Raw genomic sequence first — 18,558 nt, 5'->3', positions numbered from 1 at the left:
TGTTTGCCTAGTTGTCTTGGGGATTCAAACCGGCAACCTTTTGGTTCCTGGCCCAACACTCTTAACCGCTAGGCTACCTGCTGTTCTATAATAATCATGTGTTACTATTTTTGGACTCATATTATGAATAAAATAATTAGATAAAATGTGTGTTGGATTTTAGTATCTGTATGCACATATTCCTAATGCAAATTCCAGCAATTTAGCCTAATTAAATGTACCCTCAAAAGAAGAGGCATTTTGGAAAATCCATATGATAACAATTGGCATGCGTCATGATTAGTTGTTATTTTTTTTCCGTTCATAAAGCCTTCTTTACTTGATTTGTGTGATTGGGCATAGGGGCCCCATGTGATGGCAATTGCTTCAGCATTCACCTCTGAAATAGTAGGTCTAATAAAACAAATTAAATACTCACTTTTCGCCAAGATGTTTAGATATGCTCCAAGCCCCACTGCACAAACCTTACTGTATGTAGTATTGTTGATGTTGTGAATGTGCATAGTCTATATTTACTCTGTTGGGCCTACAATACATGGTTGAGGTGGGTCATCACATCTCTGATCAACTGAAGTTGTTCCTGGAAAAAGAAAGTATACTAAACAACAATATAAATGCAAGAGGTGAGAAGAGGTGAGAGGAGGAGAGCACCTGGATGCAAGAAGGAATACAACGTGGCTGCTATGAAAGTGAACTGTATTTACGTGTGATCAGGGGTGTATTAATTCTGCCGATTCTGTTGAAAAACGTTTCTTAGACGGAAGCAAACAGAACAAAACAGGAAAAAACATACCTGAATTTGTCCAACAGAAACTCTCTTTTGCAACTGTTGGACTAATGATTACACCATTTTCAGATAGATGCAGGCAAGAGTGTGCAAGGCTGTATTGAATGTCATTGTTTGTCCATGTATCACATTTGTCTCTCGACCTGTGTGCACCTACGTTGTAAATTTTAATTCATAGGCTAGGTTGTAACAATCTCATGATGGGTATAGGGCAAATTTGAGTATCATTTAGTAGCCTAAACGCATTGCTGTTACATTGAACTGGGTGAATGTAAAATTAATGAGAGTCATCCAATATACTGTAATAGAAATAAGGCCAACGCCACTGCTTGGAGGGCATACAGCCACCCACTGGGGAGCCAGGCCCAGCCAATCAGAATGAGTTTTTCCCCACAAAAGGGCTTTATTACAGACAGCCCCCCCCCCCCCCCCCCCCCCCCCCCCCGATCTCGCAGCTGAAGTAGCCGGATGTGGAGGTCCTTGGCTGGCATGGCTACATGTGGTCTGCAGTTGAGAGGCCGGTTGGACGTACTGCCAAATGTTCTAAACATCTTTGGAGGCAACTTATGGTAGAGAAATTAACATTCAATTATCTGGCAACAGCACTGGTGGACATTCCTGCAGTCGGCATGCCAATTGCACGCTCCCTCCAAACTTGAGAAATGTATGACATTGTATTGTGTGACAAAACTGCACTTTTTAAAGTGGCCTTTTATTGTCCCCAGTGCAAGGTGCACCTGTGTAATGATCATGCTGTTTAATCAGCTACTTGATATGCCACACCTGTCATGTGGATGGATTATCTTGGCATAGGAGAAATGGTCAATAATCACATTTGTGCACAAAATTGGAGATACATCCTTTTTTGGTACGTATGGAAAATGCCTGGGACCAACAGTTTACATGTTGCATCTATATTTACATGTTACATGTATGTAGATTACATAATATAGATTACATGTTGCATCTGTATTCTAATTGCCTACCTCACCTAATTTAAAGCATGAAGTCATGTGATTTATCTTCCAATTCATGGGCTATTCATTGTGGGAAGAGCATTTAGAATGTTGATAAACTAGCTGTAATTCTTGGAATGATCAAATGGCGATGCTGCTGACATAGAATTAGGAACTAGAATACTAATTAAACTAGTAATTAAACTAGTAGTTTAATTAGGGTTGCTATCCTGCCTTACCTTCACAATTTCCCAATCCTTTCATTCCTCAAAAAGAGGAAATATAGTCATAATGTGTTTATTTAGGTAGAGTTACTTAAGCAATAACGCACGACTAGGTGTGGTATATGGCCAATATACCATGGCTCAGGGCTGTTCTTACATACGACGCAACTCGGAGTGGCTGGATAGAGCCCTTAGCCGTGGTATATTGACTATATACCACAAACCTCTGAGGTGCCTTATTGCTAGTATACACTGGTTATCAATTTAATTAGAGCAGTACAAATAAATGTTTTGTCATACCCGTGGTATACGGTCTGATATACCACGGCTGTCAAACAATCAGCATTCAGGGCTCGAACCAGCCAGTTTATTATAGCAATTATAAACTGAATAGCAATTATAAACTGGGTGTTTCGAGCACTGAATGCTGATTGGCTGACAGCCATTGTATATCAGACCGTATACCATAGGTATGACAAAACATTTATTTTTACTGCTCTAATTCCATTGATAACCATTTTATAATAGTAATAAGGCACCTCTGGGGTTTGTGGTATATGGCCAATATACCACGACTAAGGGCTGTGTCTAGTCACTATGCGATGCGTCGTGCAAAATAACAGCTCTTAGCTGTGGTATATTGGCCATATACCATATACATATTTATTTTTACTGTTCTAATTACGTTGGTAACCCGTATATAATAGCAATAAGGCACCTCAGGGGTTTGTGGTATATGGCCAATAAACCACGACTAAGGGGTGTATCCAGGCACTCCACGTTGCGTTGTGCATAAGAACAGAACTTAGTCGTGGTATATTGGCCATATACCACACCTCCTCATGCTTTATTGCTTAATTATTATTTTTTTATTTTTTGTTTAACCTTTATTTAACTAGGCAAGTCAGTTTAAGAACAAATTCTTATTTACAGTGACGGCCTACTCTGGCCAAACTCAGATGATACTGGGCCAATTGTGCGCCTCGCTATGGGATTCCCAATCACAGCCGGATGTGATACATCCTAAACTGGGTGGTTCGAACCCTGAATGCTGATTGGCTGACAGCCGTGGTATATCAGACCATATACCAGGGTATGACAAAACACTTATTTTTACTGCTCTAATTCCACTGGTAACCATTTTACAATAGTAATAAGGCACCTCTGGGGTTTGTGGTATATGGCCAATATACCACGACTAAGGGCTGTGTCTAGTCACTATGCGATGCAAAAGAACAGCTCTTAGCTGTGGTATGTTGGCCATATACCACAAACCCCAGAGGTGCCTTATTGATTAATTATATCATATCCAAAATAATTCAATGGATTTCTTGGTCTTCATTCTTCCCCTCTCATCTCCACAGGTAGCCATGTACACATCCTTCTTGTGTTGCAGCCTTACATATATTGTCACTTTAGTAATGTTTACATACTTCTTTACTCATCTCATATGTATATACCGTATTCTATTCTAATGTATTTTAGTCAATGCCACTCTGACATTGCTCGTCCTAATATGTATATATTTCTTAATTCCATATGTTTACTTTTAGATTTTTTATTTTATTTTATTTATTTCACCTAAATTTAACCAGGTAGGCTAGTTGAGAACAAGTTATCATTTGCAACTGCGACCTGGCCAAGATAAAGCAAAGCAGTTTGACACATACAACAACACAGAGTTACACATGGAATACACAAACATACAGCCATTAATACAGTAGAGGAAAAAAAAGGTCTATACACAGTATGTGCAAATGAGGTAGGATAAGGGAGGTAAGGCAAGAAATAGGCCATGGTGGCTAAGAATTACAATATAGCAATTAAACACTGGAATGGTAGATGTGCAGAAGATGAATGTGCAAAGAAGCAAAATAAATAAATAAATACAGTATGGGGATGGGGTAGTTGGATGGGCTATTTAAAGATGGGCTATGTACAGGTGCAGTGATCTGTGAGCTGCTCTGACAGCTGGTGCTTAAAGCTAATGCGGGAGATATGAGTCTCCAGTGATTTGAGTCTTCAGTGATTTGTGTGTATTGTGTATTGTTGTGAATTGTTAAGATACTACTGCACTGTGGGAGCTAGGAACACAAGCATTTCGCTACACCCGCAATAACATCTGCTAAATATGTGTATGTGACCAATAACATCTGCTAAATATGTGTATGTGACCAATAACATCTGCTAAATATGTGTACGAAAAATAACATTTGATTTGATTTATAAGATTTTTTTACTAAAACTTGAGAAACAGGAAAGTCTTCACATTTCCATTCAGATTCTTGTTGCTCAGCTGATGAAGGTCAGCTGACCGAAAGCTAAGCCACAATTAAAGAAAATTGCATCTGACTAGAAGTGTGCAGAGACTTTTTGCTGTTTCTTCACTTTTGCCTACAACACCTTCACTAATCAGCTGTGGGTGTGCAGTAGATTCTGCCTATCATTTTCTAAAATTTGCAACGTTTTCTCTTTCATACTACAAGAGAAGAATGTTCCCGTAACAAAAAAAAAATGGATACAGGAAATTCAAATAAATGGGATAATGATTTTATTCATGTCAAGAAATACATTTCTTCACAGTCATCTCCCATTAACTACAGAAGCACAGACCGATACGTCTAAAGTGTTGAGGAATATTAATGGTTTAATTAAAATATAACAAGATTGCTTTATATTACAAAATACCCTGCAATTCACTGTCAAGTTTAATCAAATTCTAGACTACAGCATTTGAAACGTTACACTGTACTTTGATTAAGGACCTAATGCCACTAGAGGGCATGCTTTAGTCAATAACATTTCATTTTGAGAGTCAGCCTTTTGCTACATACAGCATTTTGATAGATCAAAAGATATTTTCAGCCTCTTAGTTATGGAACTATACACACAATAAATGTATTGTGTCTGAAATGTTATTCCTTGGCTTAATGTTTTTGAATAGCTCAATATATATATATATATATATATATATAAAAAACTGATTTTTGATTAATATGTGTCATATTCATAATCAATCAATCAATATATAAACAAATAAGCACATAAATAAAATGTTTGGATGTTTCATCAGGTTATAAAATTAAATGAAAAAATAAGCAGTTTCCTACATCTAATGCAAAACCATGTAATGTGTCTAAATATTGTGTTACATCTATGAGTTAAAAAGCAGTATATCCTGGAGACATTTTCCAGATATGCTCAAGCTGTCGAATCTTGGTTGAAATATTTTGGTACAGGGGAGACATTTGGATGAGCATAGTCCAACAACTAAGTGCATTGTATTGTGAGTAAATATTCCATCTTAAATAGGTTCACTTGTACTGTATGGCATGGTTTAAAAAACAGTCAAAAACAGTCCACAAAATATAGTGCAAACTCATGCAGTAACTGGCCATTGTGTGCAACCTTAAATTGCTATATTCTAGAAATCTATTTTTAATAGAACATAAATAAATCACGTGTATGTGGTAATTAACCACCATGATAGACAGTAGATAGCACTAAATGTTGCATTGTGTGTGAAGGAAAATGCATGTTGTTAATACCCCTTAGCTGTCCATGCAGAGAAACTTAATAAAGGTTCAACTCTGCATGACTTCATCATGATCTCGGTCTGGTAATGAACAAGTCAAAGAACATGAGGGTAGTGTTCATTTATCCTGCATAGGTTAACTATAATGCACATTTTTCGATTATAAAATGTGAGAAAATAAATATATATGAAACAAGTTAGCAAACAAATAAATAAACATACATTCAAATGCTGTTTTTTTTCTTCATGTGCAGGCTAACAGTAACAAATGGACAACAAATGCAATGCCAGACAAGAATGGCATTTATTTCCTGTATGATCATGAACTGTTAAAGGTAGACTCCGTGAAATTACGTTGCCACAAGCTGCACCGCAGATATGAGCAAGACTTCGCTCTCACACAGTCACACACAGTATATGCGCATGTGCACGGGGTTCACAGCGTGGTAGCCATGGCACCAAAATAAGCGGAGAAGTTGAGCCTCGCGCTTCAACGCTCTTAGTTGTTGCGGAAATTGACCCACTATGCTGTTTACTTTCTCCATCTACGTCATATCGCCGAGTCCACCTTTAAAGCTATGAAACAGGGTCCGTTGTGTTAGGAGTAATCATCTAAAGAAGAAAGAACAACAGGATACGACCCCCAAGTAGAATAAACATTTTGTTGTCAGCTTTACACCTGTATATTTCAAAGGGAAAGGAGAGAAGGGGTATTTGACTAAATACTCAGAGCACAGGAAAAACATGCAGGTAGACATGCAAAAAATCCTAAACAGTGATTTGGAATTAGTACGCAGCAGTGAACAGGTCTTGACCTAAGTGCTCTGGCAGAAATGTATTATGGTTTCGTTTCATATTTAGTTAAATATAATCTAGAAAGTGAATTAAATAAACAATAAAATATCTTACATGCTTGATGTTACAGTGTACTTCTGTGGAGGTGTGTTTGGCCATGGATACTTCAAACCTGGCCCACTCAGCATATTTCCTTATGTAACATAACTGCATTACAATAGGATCCTTATTCAACGGGACAACTAAGTGTGCTTGAGCTAGAGATCTGCAGTCTAAAAATACCTTATCTTTCACAATGACATCTTACTCTTAAATCTCAAGATTGAGCAGTAACTAAGATTACATACAGTACAGTACATAAACGTCGTTAAATGTCTCTTTTACATCTACGCACTTTGACCTTTATTACCACATGTATGTCTTTGAGGTGTCAATCTGAGAGTTCTGGGGATCCACTGGACCCTCTTTCTCCTTCTCAGTCTCGTTCTCCCACAGGTTGATCAGGGGAGGGTAGAGCTCATTCAGGGGGATGGAGGTGGCATGCTGCACGTATTTCTTCAGGGAGTGATGGCAGGATTTCTGCTTCATACGCCGGCCCATGTAGAATACAAGCAGGGCCATGATGCAGATGGCAAACATGGAGCCCATGACAGCTGCAAGGGCCACATTGGTGGGCTGGGCCACCATCTCCACAGCAAAACTGGCCTCCTTGGTGGTGACGTTGATGCAGGAGTGTTGCGTCTGCTGTTCTGTAGCTGACATGGTCAGACACACTCTGTACTCTGTCGAGGGCAACAGGTGAGTCAGGTTGTATTCTTGCACATCAACCGGAACCTTGGCTGTATAGCTGATCTGAGGGTTGTCAATCTTCATGGTGGCGCTGGACCACTTGGGCTGAGATGCCTCATGGCTGTGGAAGTGAGGAGGGTAGAGTTTCCACTCCAGGACCACTGACTGGGAGTGGATGATCTTAGCCAGGACCACCAGGGCCATTATGGTGTTTACTGTGTGCCCCCCGACATTCAGCCTGCCACCGTGCCAGTCTCCTTTCTCCACGTACACTGACACACTACGCGTGTCCGCCCCCTCTGTGTTCCACGCCACGCACGTGTACAGACCAGAATCAGCTGGCTCAACCTGGAGGATCTCCAGAGCCCCCTGTTCCTGCAGTCTGTGTTTCTTTGTGCTCCTGCCGTCCACCATGACTGCAGAGACAGCCTCTGAGGTCACCTTGTCTCCTGTTGGCGTCACCCAGTAGAACTGAGGTGCAGGGTCAGCAACAGCCCAACAGTCCAGAGTCAGGGGTTGTCCAGCAGTGACATTGAGCAGTGGGGGGAATGTGTGCAGGGAGATGTGAGGGAGGCAGGTGTTGCTGACAACATTCCAGCTGGTGGTGACCACTTCCTGGAGGGCGTGGCCAACCAAATGGGGAGGGGAGGCACAGAGGGTGATTTGGGACTCCAGCAACTTGAGGGTGGACTGGTTCCCCAGGACTGGGCCCCAGTTAGAGAGGCAGTCACACCTGAGAGGGTTACTGTGGAGACTCACTTCATCCAGGCTAGGGAAAGAGGACAAAACCTCGTGTGACAAGAGGCTGATGTCATTGTTGTGGACTAACAGAGTGCGCAGGCCGCCCATGTCAATGAAAGCAGCACGATCAATATAAGCTAAATGGGGGTTGTTATAAATTTCCAGTTTTGCCATCTCTGGGAGGTTGGAGAACGCCCCCCTCTCAATGGCAACCAGGCCCTCCATGTTATTCAGACTCAGCTCCTCCAGATGGGGGAAATCATGGAAGTCTCCCTCCTGAACACGGCCAATGGGATTCTTGTTAAGGTCTAAGAACTTGAGATTTGGTAGGACCCGGAGGGCATCTTTGGGGACTGCTGTCAGCTTGTTGTCAAAGAAGGACAGACTCTCCAGGTATTCCAACCCCTGGAAAGCTCCCGACGGGACCTCCCTGAGGCCCATGCCAGCCAGCACCAGACTGTGCAGCTTTGACAAGGGGTGGAAGTTCATATCCTGTAACCCCAGGATGGGGTTCTCCCCTATCATAAGAATCTCAAGGTTAGGGAGAGACTCAAACCAGTGGCTGTCTATGGCCACCAGCTTGTTGGAGTTGAGATGGAGCCTCAGGAGATTTCTGAGCCCAGAGAAGGCTTTAGGCCCAATGGAGGAGATTTGGTTATGGTTGATGTAAAGCTCTTCCAAACTGTCAAGATCCTTCAGACAGAAATCTTGCAGTTCTTTTACTTGGTTTTCCTCAAGGTAGAGAGTGACAAGCTGGGTCAGGTTGTGCAGTCCAATGTCTTGGATCTGTGTGAAGTGGTTTTGGGAGAGGTCTAGCTCTGTGAGGTTGACTAGACTCTGGAGCTCCACAGACACAGAGGAGATGTTGTTACTCTGGAGGAGAAGCACCTGAGTGTCACCTGAAATATTCCACGGGACCCCACTAAGATGGAGCTCATTGCAGTCCACCGTCTTGGCCTGATGGTATACCGATTGAGGTGTGTACCATGGACGTGTTTCACATACACACTGCGCTGGGCAGGGAGAACTAGCTTCTGAACTTTGGCATGAGATCACCATTAGAAAGACAATCATCAGCCGAGCACAGATCCCAGATCCTCCCATGTTGCAGTAGAATGAGGTAACCCTGTTAACCCTGGGCCAGGTTAAACTGTGACTTCTTCTGCTATGCCGATGGAGCTTTAATCCTGTAAGAAGAAATTATAAAACATACTGTAAAAAATATTGCATGACAATAATGCATTTCACATGTAAATATAGTCAACAATCATTTATTTGAAAATTGTTATTTATTTAAGGTAAAGATACATCTATCAGGTATTTGTTTATGTTTTACGACACACCTGCAAATAAATCAATAAAAAAATACTGAGGCAGCCCACTTAAACGGGTGATGCATAGTTATCTCTTTTTAACGTTCATGGTAATTGTAGAACACGTCGTGGAAAACAAGGTTTCCTTAAAGCTGTGATGTTGTGCTACTTCAGGGGGCCACAACTATAAGAAATAAAAGTCTATGTGAAGACTGGGGCAGTATGAATGATTCAGAGCTCCTGTTACTCTGTAAATCACCCTGACCCAGCAGGAAAACATATTGTCAAGCCAAAGGCATTAAGGTGTCCATCAGCTTATGGAACCCACAGTAAATTCAACCGAACCTCCACATGGCACAGCAGACATTGGGCTGTTTTCTTATCTGTGACACAAAATCTATCTTCTAACCCTGAGGAAACTAAATGTAGAAATCAATACGGTAGCTGTGTATATCCAATTTGAATGTGGCTTTTTAATAATGTAATGTGTTTGTGACGATCATTTACATGTTACAATAACTCTAGGATCAGTTTATGTGTGGCGTTGAGACGTGTGCCTCCATGTCTCTCTCCACTAGTTTCTGTGGGTTCTGTGGCAGGCAGTGAGAGGCTGGTGACAGGTAATAGGCATTGTTACACAATGAATCAGTGGGTTGAACAGCATTTACTGCTCAGGAAGCTAAATAATGTTATTCCCTTCTGCCTCCGCACTGGTCAGAAACAACACCAACATGAAAAGAAAACCTGAAACCAGAAAAGGGTGAAATGTTGAAAACTGGCACCTAAATTCTATATTACAGACTTTGATTCCACTGCTTGTTTTAAATACCTCAGTATCGTACTAATGGAACTGAAGCCTCCCTAGCATACCTGCCATATTGAAGTTCATATTGCTATCCAAAAAAGCTTATTTGAAAACTACCAGTCAGCTTCAATAGGGAAATGTCAACACACACCGATTTCTCCAAACATTAGAATGACTCTGTTTACCAATGACCTCACAGTAAAGAGGATTTTAACTTTGGCAGAGTGCGATTGGAATGCCTTAAGATGACAAGCATCAAGCTCTGTTGACGTAATGTCAGGAAATTGCTTCTTCTCCACTCAACCATCTTGATGTTTCTTCTACGCTCAACCATCTTGATGTTTTATGAGAGAAATAGCTCTAAAATGTGAGAGATGCACAGGTAGACTGGGGCATTTTTGGTATTTAGGTCAGACGCCTTTCCTCAAATGTAACTTATTCATCAGCACAAAACATTAGTATCTCATTCAACCCCAGTAACATGTGGACTACTCTAGCCCACATCCAATGTATTAACTATGATTTTTTTAAATTATAGCTGTCAAGAGGTCGATTGTCAACCCACTCCAAATCTGTTGTTTCTCCACAAACCTCCATAGACACATACCTCATGCTGTCAGTGGCTTACACCAAAGAGACAGCAAACCCACAGTCTCATTCAATTATTCACCAAAGTACAGTGTGGGGAGAAAAAGAAGTGGGTAACAAATCAAATCACAAAAACACAGTGTGAGTATTCTGTGGCGCTCCCAAGACATATTCTCTTGCTCAGCCTTTGGAAACGTTGGCATGACAAAGCCTTGTTTGAAATCTTCTGAACAAAGCCGGTACATTGACACACTAGAGTTACACCAATAGAACCAGAATGAAAAGACACGAAAATGAAAACAAGATGGGAATAATTACCCAGCTCCTTTCAAGCGCTGCACACAAATTGACTCCCTGGAGAGTTGCATCAGAGAAAGCTAAGCCGCAGAGGGGCAGAGCCGAGCACGGTTAGTGGCTTTAAAATATATCTGATGGAGGAGGCTACAGTGGAGGCAAGCTCCAGTCCTAATATTACATTGGGAGATGTTTCAGAGTGGTACTCGCTGAGCTGGCAGCACTCAGCGATGGGCTGGGGCCCCTGTCTGGCTGGGAAGTGTGACAGTCTCCACCACGCCTGTCTGATCACATTAGAGAACAGGGGCACACTTAGGACGTAACCCCCACAGTTCCTCTGGGCGGCAGGAAACAGGGCCACCTTGCCTGATGCCATGGCAACCTGACAGGAAGTAGCAAAGGCACCAACCCTTGGGCTGCTCTTAATGGCTGGTGCTCCGTAGCTGTTCCTTATCTCTAAAACCTCAACGGGCTCTAACGGGTGGAACACTGGAACATGCAAATGGAGGACAGGATAGACACAGAGCTGAAAGATCAGTGGGTGTAACTAAAATATAGAAATGTAGGTATATACAAAATAGTGTGTGTGAGAATGCTTTTACAGCAGGATGTACAGTATGAGGGATGGATCAGTTGGGAGAACACAACAACCAGACCTCTATCTGGATCAGAGGCACAATCAGCAGCCAGTACTCTGACACCAGTATCACTGTACATTTACCAGTATCACTGTACATTTTCCAGTATCACTGTACATTTACCAGTATCACTGTGCATTTACCAGTATCACTGTACATTTACCAGTATCACTGTACATTTTCCAGTATCACTGTACATTTACCAGTATCACTGTACATTTTCCAGTATCACTGTACATTTTCCAGTATCACTGTACATTTTCCAGTATCACTGTACATTTTCCAGTATCACTGCACATTTTCCAGTATCACTGTACATTTTCCAGTATCACTGTACATTTACCAGTATCACTGTACATTTTCCAGTATCACTGTACATTTTCCAGTATCACTGTACATTTTCCAGTATCACTGTACATTTACCAGTATCACTGTACATTTACCAGTATCACTGTACATTTACCAGTATCACTGTACATTTTCCAGTATCACTGTACATTTACCAGTATCACTGTACATTTACCAGTATCACTGTACATTTTCCAGTATCACTGTGCATTTACCAGTATCACTGTACATTTTCCAGTATCACTGTACATTTACCAGTATCACTGTACATTTTCCAGTATCACTGTACATTTACCAGTATCACTGTACATTTTCCAGTATCACTGTACATTTTCCAGTACCACTGTACATTTTCCAGTATCACTGTACATTTTCCAGTATCACTGTACATTTTCCAGTATCACTGTACATTTTCCAGTATCACTGTACATTTTCCAGTATCACTGTACATTTTCCTTCATTTCCATTTTGATATCACTACCCAGGCAGACATACCTCGCCCCATTATCAACCCCTCTAGCCATGTTTAAAGAACCCAACTACAGTCCCCATCATTATCAACCCCTCTAGCCATGTTTAAAGAACCCAACTACAGTCCCCATCATTATCAACCCCTCTAGCCATGTTTAAAGAACCCAACTACAGTCCCCATCATTATCAACCCGTCTAGCCATGTTTAAAGAACCCAACTACAGTCCCCATCATTATCAACCCCTCTAGCCATGTTTAAAGAACCCAACTACAGTCCCCATCATTATCAACCCCTCTAGCCATGTTTAAAGAACCCAACTACAGTCCCCATCATTATCAACCCCTCTAGCCATGTTTAAAGAACCCAACTACAGTCCCCATCATTATCAACCCCTCTAGCCATGTTTAAAGAACCCAACTACAGTCCCCATCATTATCAACCCCTCTAGCCATGTTTAAAGAACCCAACTACAGTCCCAATCATTATCAACCCCTCTAGCCATGTTTAAAGAACCCAACTACAGTCCCAATCATTATCAACCCCTCTAGCCATGTTTAAAGAACCCAACAACAGTCCCCATCATTATCAACCCCTCTAGCCATGTTTAAAGAACCCAACTACAATGGATCCTTTGTCAACAGGATGCTCAGTCCCCATCATTATCCAATCCATTATCCAATCCAGGATGCTCTGTTCCAATCATTCTCCAATCCTTTGTCAACAGGATACTCAGTCCCCATCATTCTCCAATCCTTTGTCAACAGGATGCTCTGTCCCAAATCATTCTCCAATCCTTTGTCAACAGGATGCTCAGTCCCCATCATTATCCAATCCTTTGTCAACAGGATGCTCAGTCCCCATCATTATCCAATCCTTTGTCAACAGGATGCTCAGTCCCAATCATTATCCAATCCTTTGTCAACAGGATGCTCAGTCCCCATCATTCTCCAATCCTTTGTCACTCAGACATGACTTCTTGCCTCCTCTCCTAACCGTGAGTGATGTGTCTGTCCAATCCAGACAGTATATTAATAAATTGTCCAAAGGTCTAGTGTTATTTTTAGGCTGTCAACTGTGCTCCTAGACCTAGGGCATCAGATGCTTGCAGCTGTCTCATTTTGATGGACGCGGCTATTTAATATGACAACCTCACAAAACAACAAATTAACCACTAATCACTATGTATTACCTCTCACTCCAATTTTTGCTTTACAAGTGTAATTTCATATTTTTTAAATGCACTGGTAACCATGTAAGCTAATGTCGTAGGAAGACAACAACACCCTGTTGTTAATAAATAACAGTCCTCCTCATGAATAAACAATTTGCACCAGACCTGACATTATACATTTTACGGAATGCTGGGAACTAAGGTCTGTTATTGTTTTTCTGAATGCTGCGATGAACAACCTTGTTTAGGTGCTCTCATGTTGAAATGAGGGATAATAACTAAGTATCTGAAAAGCCCTTTCTGGCATTAGAAACACAACCCTTAGACAGATGTTAGACTCCATGCTTCCCCTTAATACAAAGTTGAGCCACTCAGGGCCATGACCAGGCAGGGTGCTTTGCATGGCTCACATTTTAATTTAAGAGAGATTACCGCGCCAGATGTTCACACTACCATTGTGAAGTTGAGCTACTACTTCATTACTTACAGGCAGGGGAGAGTTGTTTTGTTTGTTAAATCAACCCAACATACACTAGCTCTGCTTTCAAGTGACAGTTATTGGCTAACCAGCCTGTGCTTTATGAAAGATCAATCGCAAAAAAAAAAATACATTATACAAATGAACATAATATCGCTGTTGCCCACCACTAAATCACTATATAATGTAAAATGGCTGTGGCAGTGCAAGAAATGTGTGACAATGTATCATACAGTATTGGTCATCTACCTTGTCATTCAGAAGCCACACATATGTATGATGACATCACAACTAGGGGGCAGTTCTAATTATACCCTCTCTTGTGCTCGCTCCTTCTAAAACATGTTCTTTCCCCTAATCCTGAATGTTATACAACATCTCTGCACATTTGCAAATGTATTGGAGACGATAAAACATTTATGTCTGCTTTATGAATTATTGATAGGGCTGCAGGCATGTCTCTTAATTTTCAGCCTTGCCTTTTTTGCACTGAGCAAAAAAGCGACGACGTTGATTCAACCAGTGTGTGCCCAGTGGGATGTCTCATTTAATGATAATGAAATTAATTGCACAGGTTTTTATACTAATTTCATCATAATTTTATTTCAGCTCAGCCAGACTGAATCAACACTGGTCCTGGTGGGAAAATAAATATGTTAATTTCTTACAATGCTTTCTGTGAAAATGATTTTGGCACTATGTAATTCAGAGCAGCGTGAAAATGATCTCTACCCCTTTTAATATCTAACACATGGTCACTGCAGTTGGTGTTTGGAACATGTGCACATGACAAATGGAAAATGCATAAAATTAGTCTCTGAAAAGAACCACTGGTGAAAGCATTTTTCCAAAATGCTTGAAATTGTAATTCTTAACCGTTTCTTGCAGTCTTCATGCAAATGCACAGTAAATGACCTCACAGTTATTGAACAAACTAATGGATATTCAACCCCTGGGGTTAACTTGAATTTAAGTATTAAGGTTATGAACAATCAAAAACCTGTAACATCTTTAAAATATGACTGCATTCATTATTCAAATTCACTGTCTTTTAAAAAAAATCCAAATTGATCCATTTAATCACTTAAAGATGCACCCCAGGATCTTAAGCACAACAAATTCATAATATATAGTACGAATGGAATTCGTAACATACGTAGTTACACAATTTGATGATGTAGTACACAAAAAACGGGGACCCTTTTTGGCTGGCTGAAATTATTACAACGTTTGAGAGTGCATATTTAACACCTTTTTTAAAGCATTGTTTTAAAGGACATTTAAACTTCCACAGATGCATAGCATAGCACTCCATTATTTCCGGAGATACCAGAAACAATTTCCTAATTATCCACTTTTTGTTCCACTATTTTCCAGAGCACTTCAAGTACAGGTAGTTGTATTTCAGCATAGAGGGAACATAATATGTTATCATCAATTCATGCTATAGGCTTTATGCAAACAACACTCTTAATACCATGCTGTATTGGGTTATACTAGTATGCAGCCTAAGATTTTAGTCTGATCCATTTTACTTGCTGCAATGACCTCTCTCTCTCTTTCTCCCTCCCTCTCTCTCTTTCTCCCTCCCTCTCTCTCTTTCTCTCTCTCTCCCTCTTTCTCTCTCTCTCTTTCTCCCTCCCTCTCTCTCTTTCTCTCTCTCTCCCTCTCCCTGTGTATATCTGATGCGTTGTCTACTGTGAGAGTGTGAATCTGCTAAGACAGAGCTAGTGATACACATCAATAGACATATTACTCTGGCTAGTTAGAATGAAAAAGCATCACTCAGGGGAGAAAAGGCTTGCTCAAGGACATGCCTTGGAGCGCTTTCATGTTCATTTGTTCTGGGACATAAAAGCTACCAACGCACTCTCCTCCCACAGTGCAGAGTCGACTGTTAATGATTTAGTCTGTGAAGTTAATTTATTATCTCCTCAAAGTGATGCACAGAGCTTCTTCACTGTGTTTCACTGTATTATGTAAAGCTACAGCAACCAACCAACCAACCATTCTGGCCCCACTCCTGTTGCAATGATGTCTGGGTAAGTACATGAGGAGGCCTCAATCCCATTGAAACTGAGGGGGCATGTGTCTCCTGAATTTCATCCACTTGAAGGATGAAAATAGATATACAGGTAACTGCCAAAATAAAGGAAACACTTTAGTAAATGAGGGATACAAAGTATATTGAAAGCAGGTGCTTCCACACACAGGTGTGGTTGCTGATTTTATTAAGCAATTAACATACCATCATGCTTAGGGTCATGTATAAAATGATCTCAACCCAATTGAACACTTACTGTAGGGAGATTCTGGAGAGCAGCCTGGGACAGCGTTTTCCACCACCATCAACAAAACCCCAAATGATGGAATTTCTCATGGAAGAGTGGTGTCGCAGGCCTTCAATAGAGTTCCAGACACTTGTAGAATATATGCCAAGGTGCATTGAAGCTGTTTTGGCTCATGGTGGCCCAACGCCCTATTAAGACACTTTAGGTTGATGTTTCCTTTATTTTGGCAGTTACTTATATTTGAGAGTGAATAACGTATTCAACTGTATTTCCAGCACGATGCCTGTAAGTACATGCATGGGTCTCGCACAGCATGCGATTCATTAGATATACTGTATGGGCCTAATTGCAAGATATCAAAGAGCAGTTGATTGCCCTTTCAGTATGTTCATCTCAGAGAAGCTAGCGTGAGTTGCATTAAAGATCTGGTGGCATCTGTTCTCTTTTGCAGCCCTAACACTGAAAAGTGATGCTGATGATGATTTACGTTTTTTTTGCAAGATCCTTTATACTGTCCAATGCACATTCTTTGGGTCCAATATGTCTCTGAGCAAGGGTAAGTTTATCAGTCACTTTTAACTTCAGACCAAGTTTCCAACAACTGAGGGGTGGGGATGGGCTTCAATTTGGAAGTTTATAAAAAAAATTATTTGCAAGGCCCCCCCCCCACACACACATTTAAAAAAATATATATATATATATAATAATCTGGTGGGGGACCCCTGGTGGTCGGTGCCCCGGGGCTCCAAATGCGATAATCCGGCCCTGTTTTTTGCAGATCCTATATTTGTGGAGAACAATTTAGGTGGGGGACATTCAAGAAGTCAAGAAGCAGTAAAACTAATTGTGTTGCAAAAGGAGGTCAAGAGCATGAATTCTTCAAAATAACCATCCATGCCTTTGGGGAATAGCTCCCCAAGTTGAAGCTCTAAACTGTCAAATAAGATACAATTAGACGCTTAATGAGCCCTAGGTACAGACCCTCTGGACTTGTCAGCCAAAGCATATAATTTTGAATCAAATGATCGGAAATAAAATAATATTTACATATCATGATACTGTATATCACTTGCAGCAGTTTAACCTTACCGGAGGCTACTTATTTATGGGATACCGTAAAGGGGGATACTTAGTAAGTTGCACAACTGAAAGCATTCATTCAAAATGGGTCTTACGTATTTTAATTTATCTAGCCAGGTAGTTGCTGTTTATTATTTTGGGCACCTGTATAATCCAGAAAATGTACAACAACATATCGGAATGATGAGCATGATCTATAAACCTGCAAAGAAAATACATACATTCCATTATGATAATATGTTTAGGCTACTTTGTGTTGTCCTATAAACATGCATGCAAAGATTATGAATATGGAGGATGGTTGATAATCTTAATAAGAAGCATTTCCAAGGTTAAAGGCTGACTGTGAGGCAACATTATTGGTAAACTTGAGTATCACCGTAACCTAAACCACACAGTCACAGACAGAGAGGGATGTGATAGATACATAGGCTACTCGGACAAAATGTGATATTATAATCAAATAAAGCATTTTGAAACTTTTTCTAAATTGCCACACTGAGGAGAGGAACAGAGTAGGCTAGTCTACTGTAGTCTACTGTAACTGGATAACGCCCTTACCTCTGTACCAAATGCAGGCGGCTTCCAATTGAACGATGTCTTCCACTCCTTGGTTACAAGAATTTCGCTGTCACCTTGAAAATTAAATGACCAATATCGACATCTTCGGTCGTAATAACCTTGCGGATGTTGAATTTGAACCTTTCTCGCTATCTCGAAGCTCGCATTACAATAGAATAACCGACTTCTGTAAAATCATAACATCAGTGCATTATAACCTGGCCCGACGTTCCTCACTGTATTTGAAGCACTATGCGCGCTCCACAGAATACGTCGCTAAAGTCCGCCTGTTTTACTATCATTAGCCAATAGAATTATTGGGCCACGAGTATCCTCCAATCACATGGAGGAGGCTATCGTGCTTTCGCTCAAACAATGATGTAATGCTTCAGTTTTCATCCTGCCCTAATGTTTACCGATGCGCCAGAAAGAATGAGACAGAATTGTAAGTCATGTTATGATTCGGTCATCGATTAGGTCATTCACTTTCTGTAAACGAGAAATAGTTTCAGTGAGGTCATGTTTTCCAGTATAAAGGTAATGTGCCAAACATGATACAGAGACACAATGTAATTTATTATGTACACAAACACAGAGCATTTTTGATGGCAGTATTGTTATTGGTGGATTATGATATTGTTAGGATTTATTATGTACTTTTCTTACCTTGCATTATTGTATCAAATTATGAA

General features: G+C 40.6%; 1 protein-coding gene across 1 annotated transcript; it reads right to left on the bottom strand.

The window, feature by feature from the left end:
* Nucleotides 1-4,495: 4,495 nt before the first annotated feature.
* si:ch211-180f4.1 (uncharacterized protein LOC100144405 homolog) lies at nt 4,496-18,117 on the bottom strand. Its single transcript, XM_021566987.2, has 2 exons — nt 17,867-18,117; nt 4,496-9,014 (listed from the first exon to the last, which is right to left on the bottom strand). Exon 2 carries the CDS (start codon nt 8,929-8,931, stop codon nt 6,703-6,705), a length of 2,229 nt encoding a protein of 742 aa, XP_021422662.1. The 5' UTR covers nt 8,932-9,014; nt 17,867-18,117; the 3' UTR covers nt 4,496-6,702.
* Between the last annotated feature and the right edge of the window lie 441 nt (nt 18,118-18,558).

This window comes from Oncorhynchus mykiss, chromosome 16 (assembly GCF_013265735.2).
Source record: "Oncorhynchus mykiss isolate Arlee chromosome 16, USDA_OmykA_1.1, whole genome shotgun sequence".
Taxonomy (NCBI): Eukaryota; Metazoa; Chordata; class Actinopteri; order Salmoniformes; family Salmonidae; genus Oncorhynchus; species Oncorhynchus mykiss.
Note: the sequence above shows the minus strand (reverse complement) of the source record. Positions and strands in the feature narration are given on the sequence as shown.

Excerpts from the sequence above, each read along its gene's own strand:
- si:ch211-180f4.1 (XM_021566987.2), bottom strand. The coding sequence starts at position 8,931 with ATGGGAGGATCTGGGATCTGTGCTCGGCTGATGATTGTCTTTCTAATG.